Below are 12672 nucleotides of genomic sequence, written 5' to 3'. Positions count from 1 at the left end.
TGCATTGTGGGAAAGCTGCACTTCCTCTATGTTAGCTGGGTGCTTGCTGCAGCACTGTGCCACAGCCAGTGGGCTTTTCATGGCAGGGTGGCTTCTCCCTGGTCAGGGTGGTGAATGAGAGCTGCAGGTAAGGGTAGAGTCAGAGTAGTCCACCCTTGCCTGTGGCTGAACAGGCAGGGGACTCTGCAGGGTCAACACAGGCACAAGGGGGTTGAGTTTGTTGCCTGCAGGTGATCCACCCAGCTTGTCTCCTTGCACCTAAGGCACATAGGGGCTGCTAACCAGCTGTGGTGGGAGTAACCACTTAAAGAGCAGTTAATGCTAGGGGTCCTGAAAAATCAGTAGCTGAAACTGACACTGTCATTTTGCCTAGGAAGGAGCTTTGGAGATAAGCTTGCTTGAAGATGGGTTAATTTCAGCATGACCTCAGGCTGTCCTCTTGCAGCTCCTTGACTGGTGGAGGGCTTAGGAGTACTTTAGGCTCCATCCATGCTCCCTGCAGTGAATGAATGAAGTGCCCAAGTTAGAATTAAGCCCACTGAGCATTAGGGAGCATCCACTGAGTTGATCACAAATCATCCCAGTGAATTTAGGCATAAGTTATATGCAAAAATGTCTTTCTTTTACAGAGAAGTTACTGTGTTGCCAATGCACTGTAAGGTGCAGAAATTGTGGAAGTCTGTTTTAGTCATGAACATATTTCAGAATACTTTGAGCAAAATACTTTCACAATTAAAAAGAAAATCTGCACTTAGTGCATTAGACAGCTTCTATGAGAGCTGGGGTTGTTTAGCATGGAGAGGATGAGGCTCTGGGGTGACCTTCTAGCACCTGAAAGGGTTTTTAAGAGAGCTGGAGAGGTCATGTAGTGATAGGACAAGAGAGAATGGCAGGGAGAGGGCAGGTTTAGATTAGCTATCAGGAAGAAATTCTTTACTGTGAAGGTGGTGAGACAGTGGTACAGCTTTCTCAGAGAAGCTCAGGATGCCCCATGCCTTGAAGTGTTCAAGGCCAGCTTCAATGGGGCTTTGAGCAACCTGATCCAGTGAAAGGTGTCCCTGCCAATGGGGGGGGGGTGGTTTGGAACTGGATGATCCCTAAAGCTCCCTTCCAACTCAAACCATTCTGTGATTCTGTTTTTATAATACTGAGCAGCTAAGCACTGTATCTGTATTAATACTGCTCTGTACAGGATAAATGAAACTTGTCCAAAGATGAATCTTCATTTTCTGTCATTCTAGACCAGAGTTTCAACATTAGCAACTTGAAAGGCCCTCTGCAGAAGAATGAGATTTGGATTTCACACACTGAACTTGCAGTGCTATTTATTTAATGTCTGCATGTCCTGCAAGCACTTTGGAAAACCACATAGTTGAAAATAAGAGTACAGGAACTTCATCCATTTATCAGTTTTTATTAGTGTTAAGGAAACCAAACAGCCTTCATCAAGAAACAAAATATACACACACAGTCAGTTTGCTAATACAGAATAATGCTTTAAACCATCTTATATAGCGATTGTACGTAAGAGCAGACCTGCCCTTTAACCTCAAAGCAAATCCAAGTCCTTAGAAAGTATTTTGTGTGGATTCTTTGCACTATTGAACCATAATGTGTCAGGCTACCCTATACCAAATGTGGTGATGCTGTGTAGCCTGTTACTCATCCTGTTGGCAGGTGGCTGTGGATTTCTCTGTAAGCACAGTGTGGTGATTGCAGCAGTAGAGCAGGCAGAAGTGGAGACTGCAGGAGGAAATGACTGCTAACTGCCTTGGAAGGAATGTGGCTTTTGAAAGGCTGTTTCTTAGGTGGAAATGGGTCTACTCTTATGCTCCCTCCAAAAATCCTTCTCTAGAGGAATAGCAGCTGACAGGTATATTAAACAGGTGACCGCAGTCTGGGATCTGGTCCTAAAAGAGCAACACAGGAACCCACACCAAGCAGCACCCCTTCTCCTCAGCAGAGAGGTGGAGGAGCAGCCTGAAGACCTTGCACATTTCCTACCTTTGCTCTAAGACCCCTCTTCGGCAACCCTGTGCTTACCTGTTTGGAAGAGCAGGGGGGCAGTCATGGTTTCACCAAGTGTGTATCTCCTACAGTAAATTTTTGTATTAAAATTGAATTTCAGCTTGAGTTTGAGTGACACAGTTCTTGAAGCAGACTATGAGGAAAAAGGTAGGGTGTAGAAAATGGCTAAGCTGTTCAGTCTGCCAGAAAAACCTAAAGCAGCAGTTGCAATGCAGGCAGAAAGGCGTCTTTGGTTGATGCACAGTTGCTTCCATTAGTTAGCAGAAAGCTGAAATACCATAAGTACACCACTATAACCCTGCACAGAAGCATTAAAATTGCTAATTATGCTTACCCAAGCAAAATGTAATGGCTGATCCCAGCAGTTCACATGTGCCCCTTGGTATTCCACTACCTTTTGCCCTGATGACTATGAGGCACTGGAGGCCAGAGGGGCTATGGAAAGCCCAGGGGAGGCACACTCTGCTCCCCCCTCTGAAATAAAGGTGCTTAAGTTGCATCCTGGCACACCCACTGTAAACCATAAGTGAGATTCTAAAGTTGCAGAGATGGAAGTAAACGTTGTCCTACAAAGTCAAGTCCTGTATTGTTGTTCCTCTAACGTAATGTTTTCTTGGGAGAAGCTGCCCTTTCTTTAAATAAGGCATTGTTTACATGGCTTCCTATGACCTAGGTTGAGGTGAAGGGAATGACTTGTTTCAGACACTGCTGTTGCTTGTTTCCAGGTGTGCTGGCAAATGCCCTCATTCACTCTGCTGTGTAGGAGGGTGTGGATGGTGCAGCTGCATCTGAGGCTCCAATACAAAGTCAGGTTTGGCCTTTCAAACTTCTGAGCAGATGTTTTTCCCCCAGGGTACTTCATGCTTGTGCACAGACTCTTTCAAGCCAAGTGATTTCCAGCACATCAGTGAACAAAGAGCAAGCTCCAGGCTTCTTACAGATGGTAAGTGCAATTGGCTTGTATTATAAGCTAGCCACTGAGAAGGGTAATTGCATAGGGGGCCTTGTCTGTGTTGGTTTTTGCTTTAAGCTTTCTCTAGTGCTACAGTACTAATAAATTACCCTGGAGAGAAATAAATAAATAGGTTGGCATCTCCCAGGCACCATGCTGGAAATCCACGAGGTTTCAGAAAAGTTGCCTCCCATGGTTCTGGGAAGGTAGTCAGCAAAAAAAAAAAGTCTGTATTATACAACTGTCTGTACGGGCGCGACGCACTGTGCGGGAGAGCCGGCTCGCTCCGAGGATGAGGTGGAACGGTTGGTGATTTCTCTCTGCAGCTCCTCCACCTTCTTCTGCAGCTCAGCCCGCTTGGCCAGAAGCTCCTTGTAGCGATTGTGAACAGGTTCCTGCAAGGAAATGTGCAGCTGAGCACTGAGGGGGGCAGCATGGAAGCCTGAAGCACAATACTGTTGCTGACCTTACAGACAGCTATGAGGGAAGGAGGTGGCTGAGTGTTATCAGTCTCCAGCCCACAGGTACCTGAGTGATTGCTCTAGCTCTGGGCTGCTCACTTGGATCCAACATGTACAGTGCAATGGTGGCTAAACAAAGTCTGTTTTGAAAGACAGCAGTTGCCAAACTCTGATCTCTGACATTTCTGGGGGATACTGGCCATGGTATCTCAGCCTAGACATAATTTTAGGGCCTTGGGAGGAAAAAAGCCCAGCCAGATTTTTCTAAATATTTTCACATAGTTCTGACTGTTTAACAGTCAGTACTGCCAAGTGTTTGTTCCTGTCTCTAACGCTGCAGATCTGCAAAACTGTTACCTGCAGACAGGCACTGAGACAATTGGGAATTTTTGTCCCTACTAAAAAGTGATGTCATTGTTCAGGGTCATGCTCAGACTGCTTGTCTCGGGTGCCTGCCCTGGGCAAGCCAGCTTCCCTGCTGGCTGGGGTCAGACTCCTGTGCCTCAGGCAGCCAAAACAAGCAGCAGGTTCCCATCACCAGTACTTTAAATACAGCCCCAAGATTCCTTATCTAGAACCCCACATCCAGAGAAGTCTTAGGGGTTTTAAGATCATTTGTAAAGAGAATTCAGATCATTTTTTTCCACATTCTAAGTGAGAAATTTCCCAGATTGCTGAGAATCCTCAGCTCCTGCAGATTTCACAAGGTGATGTCCAGCTGGGCTCCTGCACTAGGCAGCTTTAGGTGGTGCTTGCTCTTGCTGCCATTTGAATTGAGGCGTTTGTTTTCAGATTTAAGCAGTGGCAGCATAAGCTTGTGCATTACCTAAAGGTCTTGACCTCTGGAGTAACAGTATTGGTACTGGCAGAGAGGGAAGCAGGAGTAGGAAGAGGCATACCTGAGGCTTCATCCTGGGGTTCCAGCGGATGTAGTAGCCAACCCACAGCTCGAGGTGGCGCATGCTGGCCACGGGATACAGGACGTGGTTGGAGTAGCTCACGTACAAGGGGTTAGTAAAGTCTTCCAGTTGGCTGTTGATGTAAGACCAAAGTGATACAGTCTTTTTTGGAAGGCTCTGTAAGGGAAGGGGTGGAGGAGGCTTTATTTGCCATACGAATCCCAGCTATCTACAAACTATAGCAGCACAGACACATGCCTGTGATTAATAATGGAGCTGGTTGTTTTTTGTAGCTTAAAAAAAAATCCCCAAAACTGTTCTTTTGATGTGGTTATTGTACTCGGTGCACATGGATGCAGGCAGGCACACACGCCCTGGCATGGAACAACCCCTCTGGCCCACCCAGCTGTTAACACAGACCGGGAATCACCATTGCTACAGTGAGGGGACACTAGCACGTGAACTCCCAGTGCTTCAGTTAAACTTCACTTCTCTGAAGTGCTCCTGGAGGACTTGCTGGAGTATTTAATTGCAAAGGAAGAAAAGAAAACATTTGACTAAGGCCCTGATCTAGTGGAATAATTATGCCTGTGAATACTCCCACTGAAACCAGTGCTGAAGTACTTTCTAGATTAAGTACTTCACTAGGCTGAGGCCTTTTAAAAAAAACAAACCCACATGCAAACAGCATGCAGGTTTTCTTCCCTGGAAATGACAATTATTCAATCACTGTGGACTCTAGAGAAACAGGGACACTGGACACTGAATTCACTATAGTCAAATGCTATCACTTATATCCTCCAGCTAGTTCTTACGATTATTTTTAACTGATGTTCTAGCAAATGTAATCAGACCAGGTCCACACAGCACTGCCCTTGTGTACCTCTGTGCTGTGAGGCTGCAGCCTTTGGTGACAGAATGCTTCATCATCAGGTAGGTGAGACAGAATGAGTGCCACAGTTTTCCTTCTAATTCCAGACTGGGTCTGGATGTACACATCTCTACACTCCTCCCTGGACAAACAAACCTTGTCCAGACAGCAGGGCAGAGCTGGCTTGTGGCAGGATAGAGAGGCACGTCCTTAATCATAGTAGGAGAGTTGTCCTCTCCCAGGAAGATGCAAGCACAGCAAGAACACACACATAAAGACCAGTTACTTGCTGTAACCTGTGTGTGCAGAGTGACAGCACACGGGGTAGTTAAAAGCACCCTAAAGGGACCACTTCAAAGAAAGGGCACAAAAAAGTACCAGTTCCCACAGAGATGGTTACAGTAAACTGGAATTCAAAGCAAAATTGTGTTTCCACTACCTGGGAGACACCAGGAGCCATTCAACCACTACTGACTAACCAGAAGTAGCCAGAGTGTCCAGAAGGGAGATGGTGCTGCTCTGAAACATGAAGCCTCCAATTTCCATAATCAGCAGTTTATGCAAAAAAGGAAAATCTCCCAAGTCCTAACTGTTGAGAAGGGGGCTTGGCATTTCCAAGACTCACATCTATAACTATCTCTGAGTGAGGAGCCAGCTTCTGTAGCAGTATCTGACCAGCTAAAGCAGTCTGGAGAAGCTGTCTTACCTCCTTCACTCTCTGCTGCTCACTGCTGCACAGGAAGGTCCCAAACAAACAGCTGTACAGGTGGTCCAGGATGGTGATTAGGAAGTACTCATTGAACTCAAATGCTGTAGGAAACTTTAGGCAGAAATAGAAAATTAGATAGGGATTTTAAAACAGGAAAATAAACTTTCTCCCATACTGTGGTCTTGGTAAGGAGTTGGCCTCTTGACTTGTAGAAGAAGATCTGTTCCTGTTCCCTGCATGGCTGGATATTCAGGGTCATACCTGCTCCTTCCAGGAACAAGAGTTTCCCTCTTGGAAAGCTGCTTTGCATGTGCAGAGAGGAATTTTGAGCAAAAGCCAGAGGTCTGAGGGGTTAGAGCACTGTGTTTATAAACACTCAGTGCTGCTTCAAATGGAAGCTTGCTCTGCTATGCCTGCCCCTCATGACAAGCCATGGAGCCGGACTGTGAACAAAAGGCACACGTGAAATAAATACATTCAAAAAGTGGAAAGTTCCCAGGGCCAAATAGAAAAAAACCTGGATGCCTAACACAGCACATCCCCAAGGGAACAGCAGAGGCACCTTGTGACAGAGGTCAGCAGGGGCAAAAGGTCTATGGGCACAGGCCATGTTTGCTGCTGAGTTCTGTGCAGAAACAACCTGACCTGAGACAGGAACAACTGAAGCCCACGAAGGGTCAATAAGAATAAATGCAGTGAACTGCAAAGACATGCAGGGGTGATGTAGAGGAGAGCAGGAGGCCTTCCTCCCTCACAACCACCTTCCTCTTCCCAGGCTGCCCCAGTTGTGACATCCTGGCCTCACCAGCTGCAAGCCAGCTGTAGGATCAATCCAAGGAGACCACAATGAAAGTGACTTTTGATGATGGTAAAGCCTCCTCTTCTCTATGGATGGATGTGGTACAGTGTCATATATAGTGGCATCCTTCTCTTCCAGCTTTTTTGCAGTGAACTGCCTGACCACAGCTGACTTTGGTGTCACACAAGATACAAAAAGCCTTCCAGGTTCCATGTGCCTGGGGAAAAACCTCCCAGACATAGGGGATCTCTTCTGGACTGTACTTCTGCCATGCCTGGTCTGAAGTGAGGCACTCAGCTTTGTACCTCACATAATGAACAGGGAACAGTATGTTTGCCTTCAGAAGAAGTTAAAAAGGAGCAGGTTACAGGATCAGCTTGAGCAGAGGCAACAGGGATCTTGCAAGTATCCCATGCAAGATACCATGCAAGGGACTTACATTAGCAAGTGCTTTTGAGCTCTTTGCTAAACAGATTCCCAAAAAGCCTGCTGCCAGAATCAAAGCAAGAGTACAAGCCCAGGAGGGAGAGCCTGCACAGGTCAGCTTGGAAATCATTCCTGTGTGCAGACACTGTGCCATGTCTCAGTGCACTGGCTCTGTGGACAAGGGTGCCACCCAGCAGTTTACCTGTCTTGTCATTTGCCAGACACAGTCGATGAACTGCAGGAAGACGGGAGAGCGATCCGCATCCGCGTGATTCTTGTCCCCGTGGCCAACTCTCTGAAACAGCAGGACAAAGAACACAAGTCACAGGGCTTCATGGGGAAACTGCTGGGGTCTGCTCTCAGTCACCTAAACCTTTACCAATGGCTTTAAAAAACTTCAAATGAGTCCTGATATTGCTTTGTCCGTATCAGTGGGTAAAGGAGTAAAGGACAGCTACTCTCTTTGTCTTTGAAGTGAAAATTCTTTATGGGGTATTTTCATGCTAAGTTAAAACAAGACTTGTTTGAGTAGAGGCTCCAGATGCTATGCTGGCACTGATTTCAGTTAATAGCTAAAGTTCAGAAGGAAAAAAAAATGAGAATGCTTTTTGCTTCAGCTGCAGCTGTTGTCCTGGCTACTTCAGTAGTAGAGGGTGCTAGATGCAAACACTACCTACAGGCACGGCATGCGGCGATAACCGTCACGCAACACCTCACGGCTTCCAAGAGCTGTACAAACACCAGCACAGCCCATCTCCTGCCACCTCCAGAGAGGCAGCAATGACAGTATTCTCAGAAGCAGGCCTCCAACCCTGACCGTGCTGTGTGGCCAACACATGTGAGGCACGACTCCTCAGAACTAGCAGAGTTCATTAATGGTTATATATTACCCAGGAGCCCCAAGTAATGCACAAAGATAGAATAGGAATAAGTAACAGAGATTCCCTAACACTGTTCTCCCCTCACCAAAGGAAATCGCTGTCAGTACCTTCCATGTCTAGACAGTGAAGTAGCTAAAACACTCGTTCAAATACCAGGTAACAAGTTTTGCTGCAGCAGAACTTTAGTTGCTTTAGTGCCTCAGTTTCCCCACCTTCCTCAGAGCATTTGACAGTGCAGCCCACCACTGCAAGTGCTGTACACAGACCTTGTTCCAGCCCTTGCAAAATTAACAACCACCAGAGAACAGCGATGAGCAAAACACAATAGGAACAAAGACTGAAAGGATACGACTGAAAGGCTCTCTCAATTCCCATCAGTGCAAACCATAACAAACTGCTGTGTCACAAGCCCACAAAGCTGCCTCTCTGCCAACTGCAAGGGCACAGCCACAAACTGCTCTCGGTCCAGGCTCAAACTGTTCCTCCTTCACCTAAATAATTAGAAGCCTCTCCAAAAATAAAGTGTTGTGCCTGAAGAAAATGTGAGGTCAAGGCTATAAACAAATTCCCCAGCCTCTTCAATACCAAAGCATTTCTTAGATGATGGTGCCCATGCAGTCTGAGAAAATGGACTTAACTGGAAAGAAAGACAAAAAATACCCCAGTGGTCTCTGCCTGCTCCCAGCAGAAATGCTAGCACTGAACCCAAAGCACACTGCTAGTTTAAGCCTAAACATGGGGAACATGGCATTAACAGTCAGACACCTGAGACATTCAAATACCACCTGTTCATTGTAACTAATCAATACAGCCCCAAGGAAGTTAAGAGATTAATAGAACTATAGGTAGAAAACAATAACATCAGCATTCACTTCTCTTCTGTGAGTTCAGCCAGGAAACTTCTCACAGAAAATGTTAAACTCCTCTGAAATCCTTCAAGAGGGACAGTAACTTGCTGTTTAGTGCCTTCCATGGGCTAGTGACTCACCAGCTGAAATCTGTGGCCAAAGCTCAGCCACTCCTTCTCCACGAGCACTTCAAAGCCCCTGATTGTTCGGTAGTAGCCATCCAACATGAGCAGGGCGAGAGAGGTGAGCTGGGCTGTCCGGTCCCAGCCATCACTGCAGTGTACAACCACAGATGTCTTCCCCGATTCCACTTTGTCAGCAATCCGAAGGGCTCCAGCAAGAATGAGCTAGGACAAGGGAAAAAACAAATTACAAAATCTCTTTGGAAGAGAAACTATAAATGAAAAATGGCTAGTGACAGCACAGGACAAACCAAGGGCTCTGCTTGCCTCAAGGAGAGTGGTAAATCAGTTCCAACTACTTTAGAAACTAGGACAGCGAACTGGTGAACGCATTTTCTGTTCCAGCAAGATGACGACACATCTAAACTGTAGTGTAGGCACAACTCTAGAAGAGTCCTTGCATAAAGCTCAGTCCTTGGACAAGTCAAGATTTACATGCAGGAGCATTTTGTGTCTGATAGGAATGGCCATCACCCTGCACCTGCCCCAGGAGCAGATCTGCCCCTGTCTGCATAAGCAGAGCAACAATGTAAGCTGGACATTTTTAGAACAGAAAGAACATTATTTGAAAACCAGTATCTTGAGAAGCCAAAACATTCTGCCTCCTTATTCTGACTCTGCTTGGATTCCTGAAAGGCTGAGAGGGCCCCAAACTCCCAGTGTTTGCCCGTCTGGACCAGCAATAATGCCAGGATGTCAAGGAGCCGAGTCAAGAACTTGGAAACTCTTTGACTCCTGAGCTCTAAGCAGGGCTTTCAGAGCTACACATCACCCAGGAACATCCTTCACTTCCAAAACACCATCTTTCAGTATCTCAGCCCTCTCTCTTCTCCCTCTTCTCATCACCTTAAGATTCCTCACTCCAAGAAACTATGGTTTTAATCACTTATAAATGGAAAACAAATTCTAAGTCTTCAAATTTACAAGGAATTGAGAATCCTGGAGTTAGGTCTGGAAATCTTTCCCAGACTGATAAGGACTTGTGGTTGCTCAGCCACATGCAGTGGACACAGACATGCATACCTTGATATGTTCTAGCCAGTGAGTTGACTCTAAATTAGACAGCCAATGAGTCTCCTCAATATTGGGATACACAATTTCTTTCAGTTTTCTCAGCGACTCTCTCATAACATGAATATTGTGAATATCCAGGAACACTAATTCTGCATTCTGGTAGGCATCCTCGCTCTCATAGCCCCCTCCTTTAGCCTGAAGAACAAAATTCACATACAAATCATTAAGCAAAACCATATTTTGTACTTTATCCCAGTCATTTGTCCTGAGAAAGTAGCAGCTGACAAAATATCACAGTGGCTGGGCTATCTAAAGCAGGCAAAACCCATTGGCTTTATCTTACAGCTGGGAGCAAACATGTACAGGCACACACTTTGTGTCTCTTCTGCAATACCTAATGAATGCTATAATTTTTACCAAAGAATATCACATTACAAGCATTTTTTCCCTCTATAATTATCATTTATCCCCATTCAAGCTGTTAACTCATTACATTCGCTAATCTATCATTTAAAAATTTACCATACTATTACAGAGGAGGATAACCCACACACTAATTGCCTTTCCTAAGCAGTGGGAAAGGCAGATTTAAAAAAAAAAAAAAAATAAAAAAATCTTTACTGCAACAAAGCAGCTCCACCATTAAAAAAAGCTTGAAGTGATGGCATGGAACACAATTTTTAGAAGGGTAGAATGATGGACCCTGGGAACTACTGACCTGTCAGCCTCACATCTGTGCATGGCAGGATCATGGAACAGATCATTCTAGAAGATGTGCTAGGGCACATGGAGGACAGGGAGGTGATTCAGGATAGCCAGCAGGGCTTCACCAAGGGCAAATCCTACCTGAGCAGCCCAGTGGCCTTCTAGGATGGAGAGACTACAGTAGCAGACAAGGGAAGGGCTATGGGTGTCATCTACCTAGACTCCTGCAAAGCCTTTGACACAGCTCCCCACAACATCCTTCTCTCTAGACTGGAGATGATGGGCAGACAGTTGGATGGATAGAAGTTGGATAGTCACAGCCAGAGGATAGTAGCCAATTGCTCAGTGTGCAGGCAGTGACAAGTGGTGTCCCTGAGGAGTCCATATTGGGACTAGTGCTATTTAATGTCTTCACTGGTGACACAAACAGAGGGATCAAGTGAACCCTCATCAGGTGTGCAGATGACACTGCTGAAGGATGGGATGCCACGTCTGGAGCACCTCTCCTGTAAGGAAAGGCTGAGAAGGGAAGGACCTGGAGAGACCTTATAGCAACCTTCCAGTACTTAAAGGAGGCTTATAAGAAAGTTGGGGACAGATATTTTAGTTGGGCCTGTTGTGATAGGACAAGGGATAATGGTTTGGAAGTAATAGAGAGTAGGTTCAGACTAGAAAAAGAGCTTTTTCACAATGAGGGTAGTAAAACACTGGAGGAGGTTTTCCAGAGCAGTGCTAGATGCCACATTCTTGGAAACATTTAAGGTCAGGTTTGACAGGGCTCTGAGCCCTCTTAGAGGAAGCAGTCTTTCAATCATGTGGATTGAAAAATGGTAATACACAAGGTCCAGGGTGCTAGAGTCTGACCTCAGTACTACTTTAATTTTTTTGTCCCACTTCCAATCTCATTTCCCATTGTAAATTACTGTAATGGAACTTTAGCAGTCACACTGACATCTTACAGCTACCAGCACAGGTTTAAGTCCATCTAGAGAATAATTTCATTGCATGCAGACTTCTTCTGCAGTGGAAAACCCTTTTGTGATCCTTAAGAATAATATGAAATGGTGGTGGGAAATGTGCTCTAAATTATTACTTTCCCAGTTTTAGACAGAGAAAAAAGTACCCAACCTTATTTGCTACAGCATTCACACTAGGCCTTGCATCAAATATGAAGATTTTATGGGACTGGGCATTAGAATCCATGATGGCTTGAAGGTACTTTTCATCTTCCTTGCTCCGCTTGCCACTCACTCCCACCATGGGCTGGCTACAGCGAGTGATTGTTGCTTGACTTTCCGGGTGAATCCAGGACAAGACCTTTGGAAACAAATGGGAAATAAAAAAAGGAAAAATGGGATTCATTAAACCAGTGAAGTGAACTACCTGTAATGGCTTGCTCTGGAATCCTGTATCAGTGGGTTCCAGAAGGCTGGATACTATCAAATCACAACTGAATGAAAGAAAGAACTCTTTTGTCCTTATTCATTCTGGTGGCATTCCCAAAGTTTGAGCAAACAAAAGGTGATCAAATTGCTTAAGTCCGACTTTTAAATATGATGCAGATTGTTTTTCTGGCTGTTGTGTGAGTCAGTATGTGGGCCATGCCTTATTTATCTTACACCATGTAAAAGCATTTTAGGAACAGATTGAATTTTCTATAGACCTGAGGAATAAACCAGAACCTTTCCATTTACCCCTTAAATAGTCATCATAACAATGTGCTTTGTCTTAATTTCATTAAATAAGTGCTGTCATCAAGACTATCACTACATATTTCTCTGTCCTGAAAGTCAAAGTAGGCCAGACAATTGTAAACAGCCAAACAGCTGCCTTGTGTTTCCCAGGAACTGAATTGAGATTTGGTCTGAATTGTACTAAATTATCTTATCTTCTAGTT

The 12672-nt window shown here is 45.2% G+C and overlaps 1 protein-coding gene across 14 annotated transcripts in view; it reads right to left on the bottom strand.

Annotated features, from left to right (window-relative positions):
* Nucleotides 1-1398: 1398 nt before the first annotated feature.
* Nucleotides 1399-12672, bottom strand: part of MTMR2 (myotubularin related protein 2) — a 65886-nt gene continuing 54612 nt past the window's right edge. For all 14 annotated transcript variants that reach the window (XM_086882026.1, XM_086882031.1, XM_086882027.1 and 11 more), the window contains 7 exons: nucleotides 11904-12092; nucleotides 10080-10265; nucleotides 9015-9221; nucleotides 7348-7440; nucleotides 5918-6031; nucleotides 4341-4517; nucleotides 1399-3375 (listed from right to left, as the gene is read on the bottom strand). In XM_086882026.1, coding sequence (XP_086738152.1) covers nucleotides 3214-3375; nucleotides 4341-4517; nucleotides 5918-6031; nucleotides 7348-7440; nucleotides 9015-9221; nucleotides 10080-10265; nucleotides 11904-12092 — 1128 coding nt within the window. In that variant the 3' untranslated portion in view covers nucleotides 1399-3213. The remainder of the gene's footprint in view (nucleotides 3376-4340; nucleotides 4518-5917; nucleotides 6032-7347; nucleotides 7441-9014; nucleotides 9222-10079; nucleotides 10266-11903; nucleotides 12093-12672) is intronic.

Source organism: Cyanistes caeruleus, chromosome 3 (genome assembly GCF_971803275.1).
Source record: "Cyanistes caeruleus chromosome 3, bCyaCae1.hap1.1, whole genome shotgun sequence".
NCBI lineage: Eukaryota > Metazoa > Chordata > Aves > Passeriformes > Paridae > Cyanistes > Cyanistes caeruleus.
Note: the sequence above shows the minus strand (reverse complement) of the source record. Positions and strands in the feature narration are given on the sequence as shown.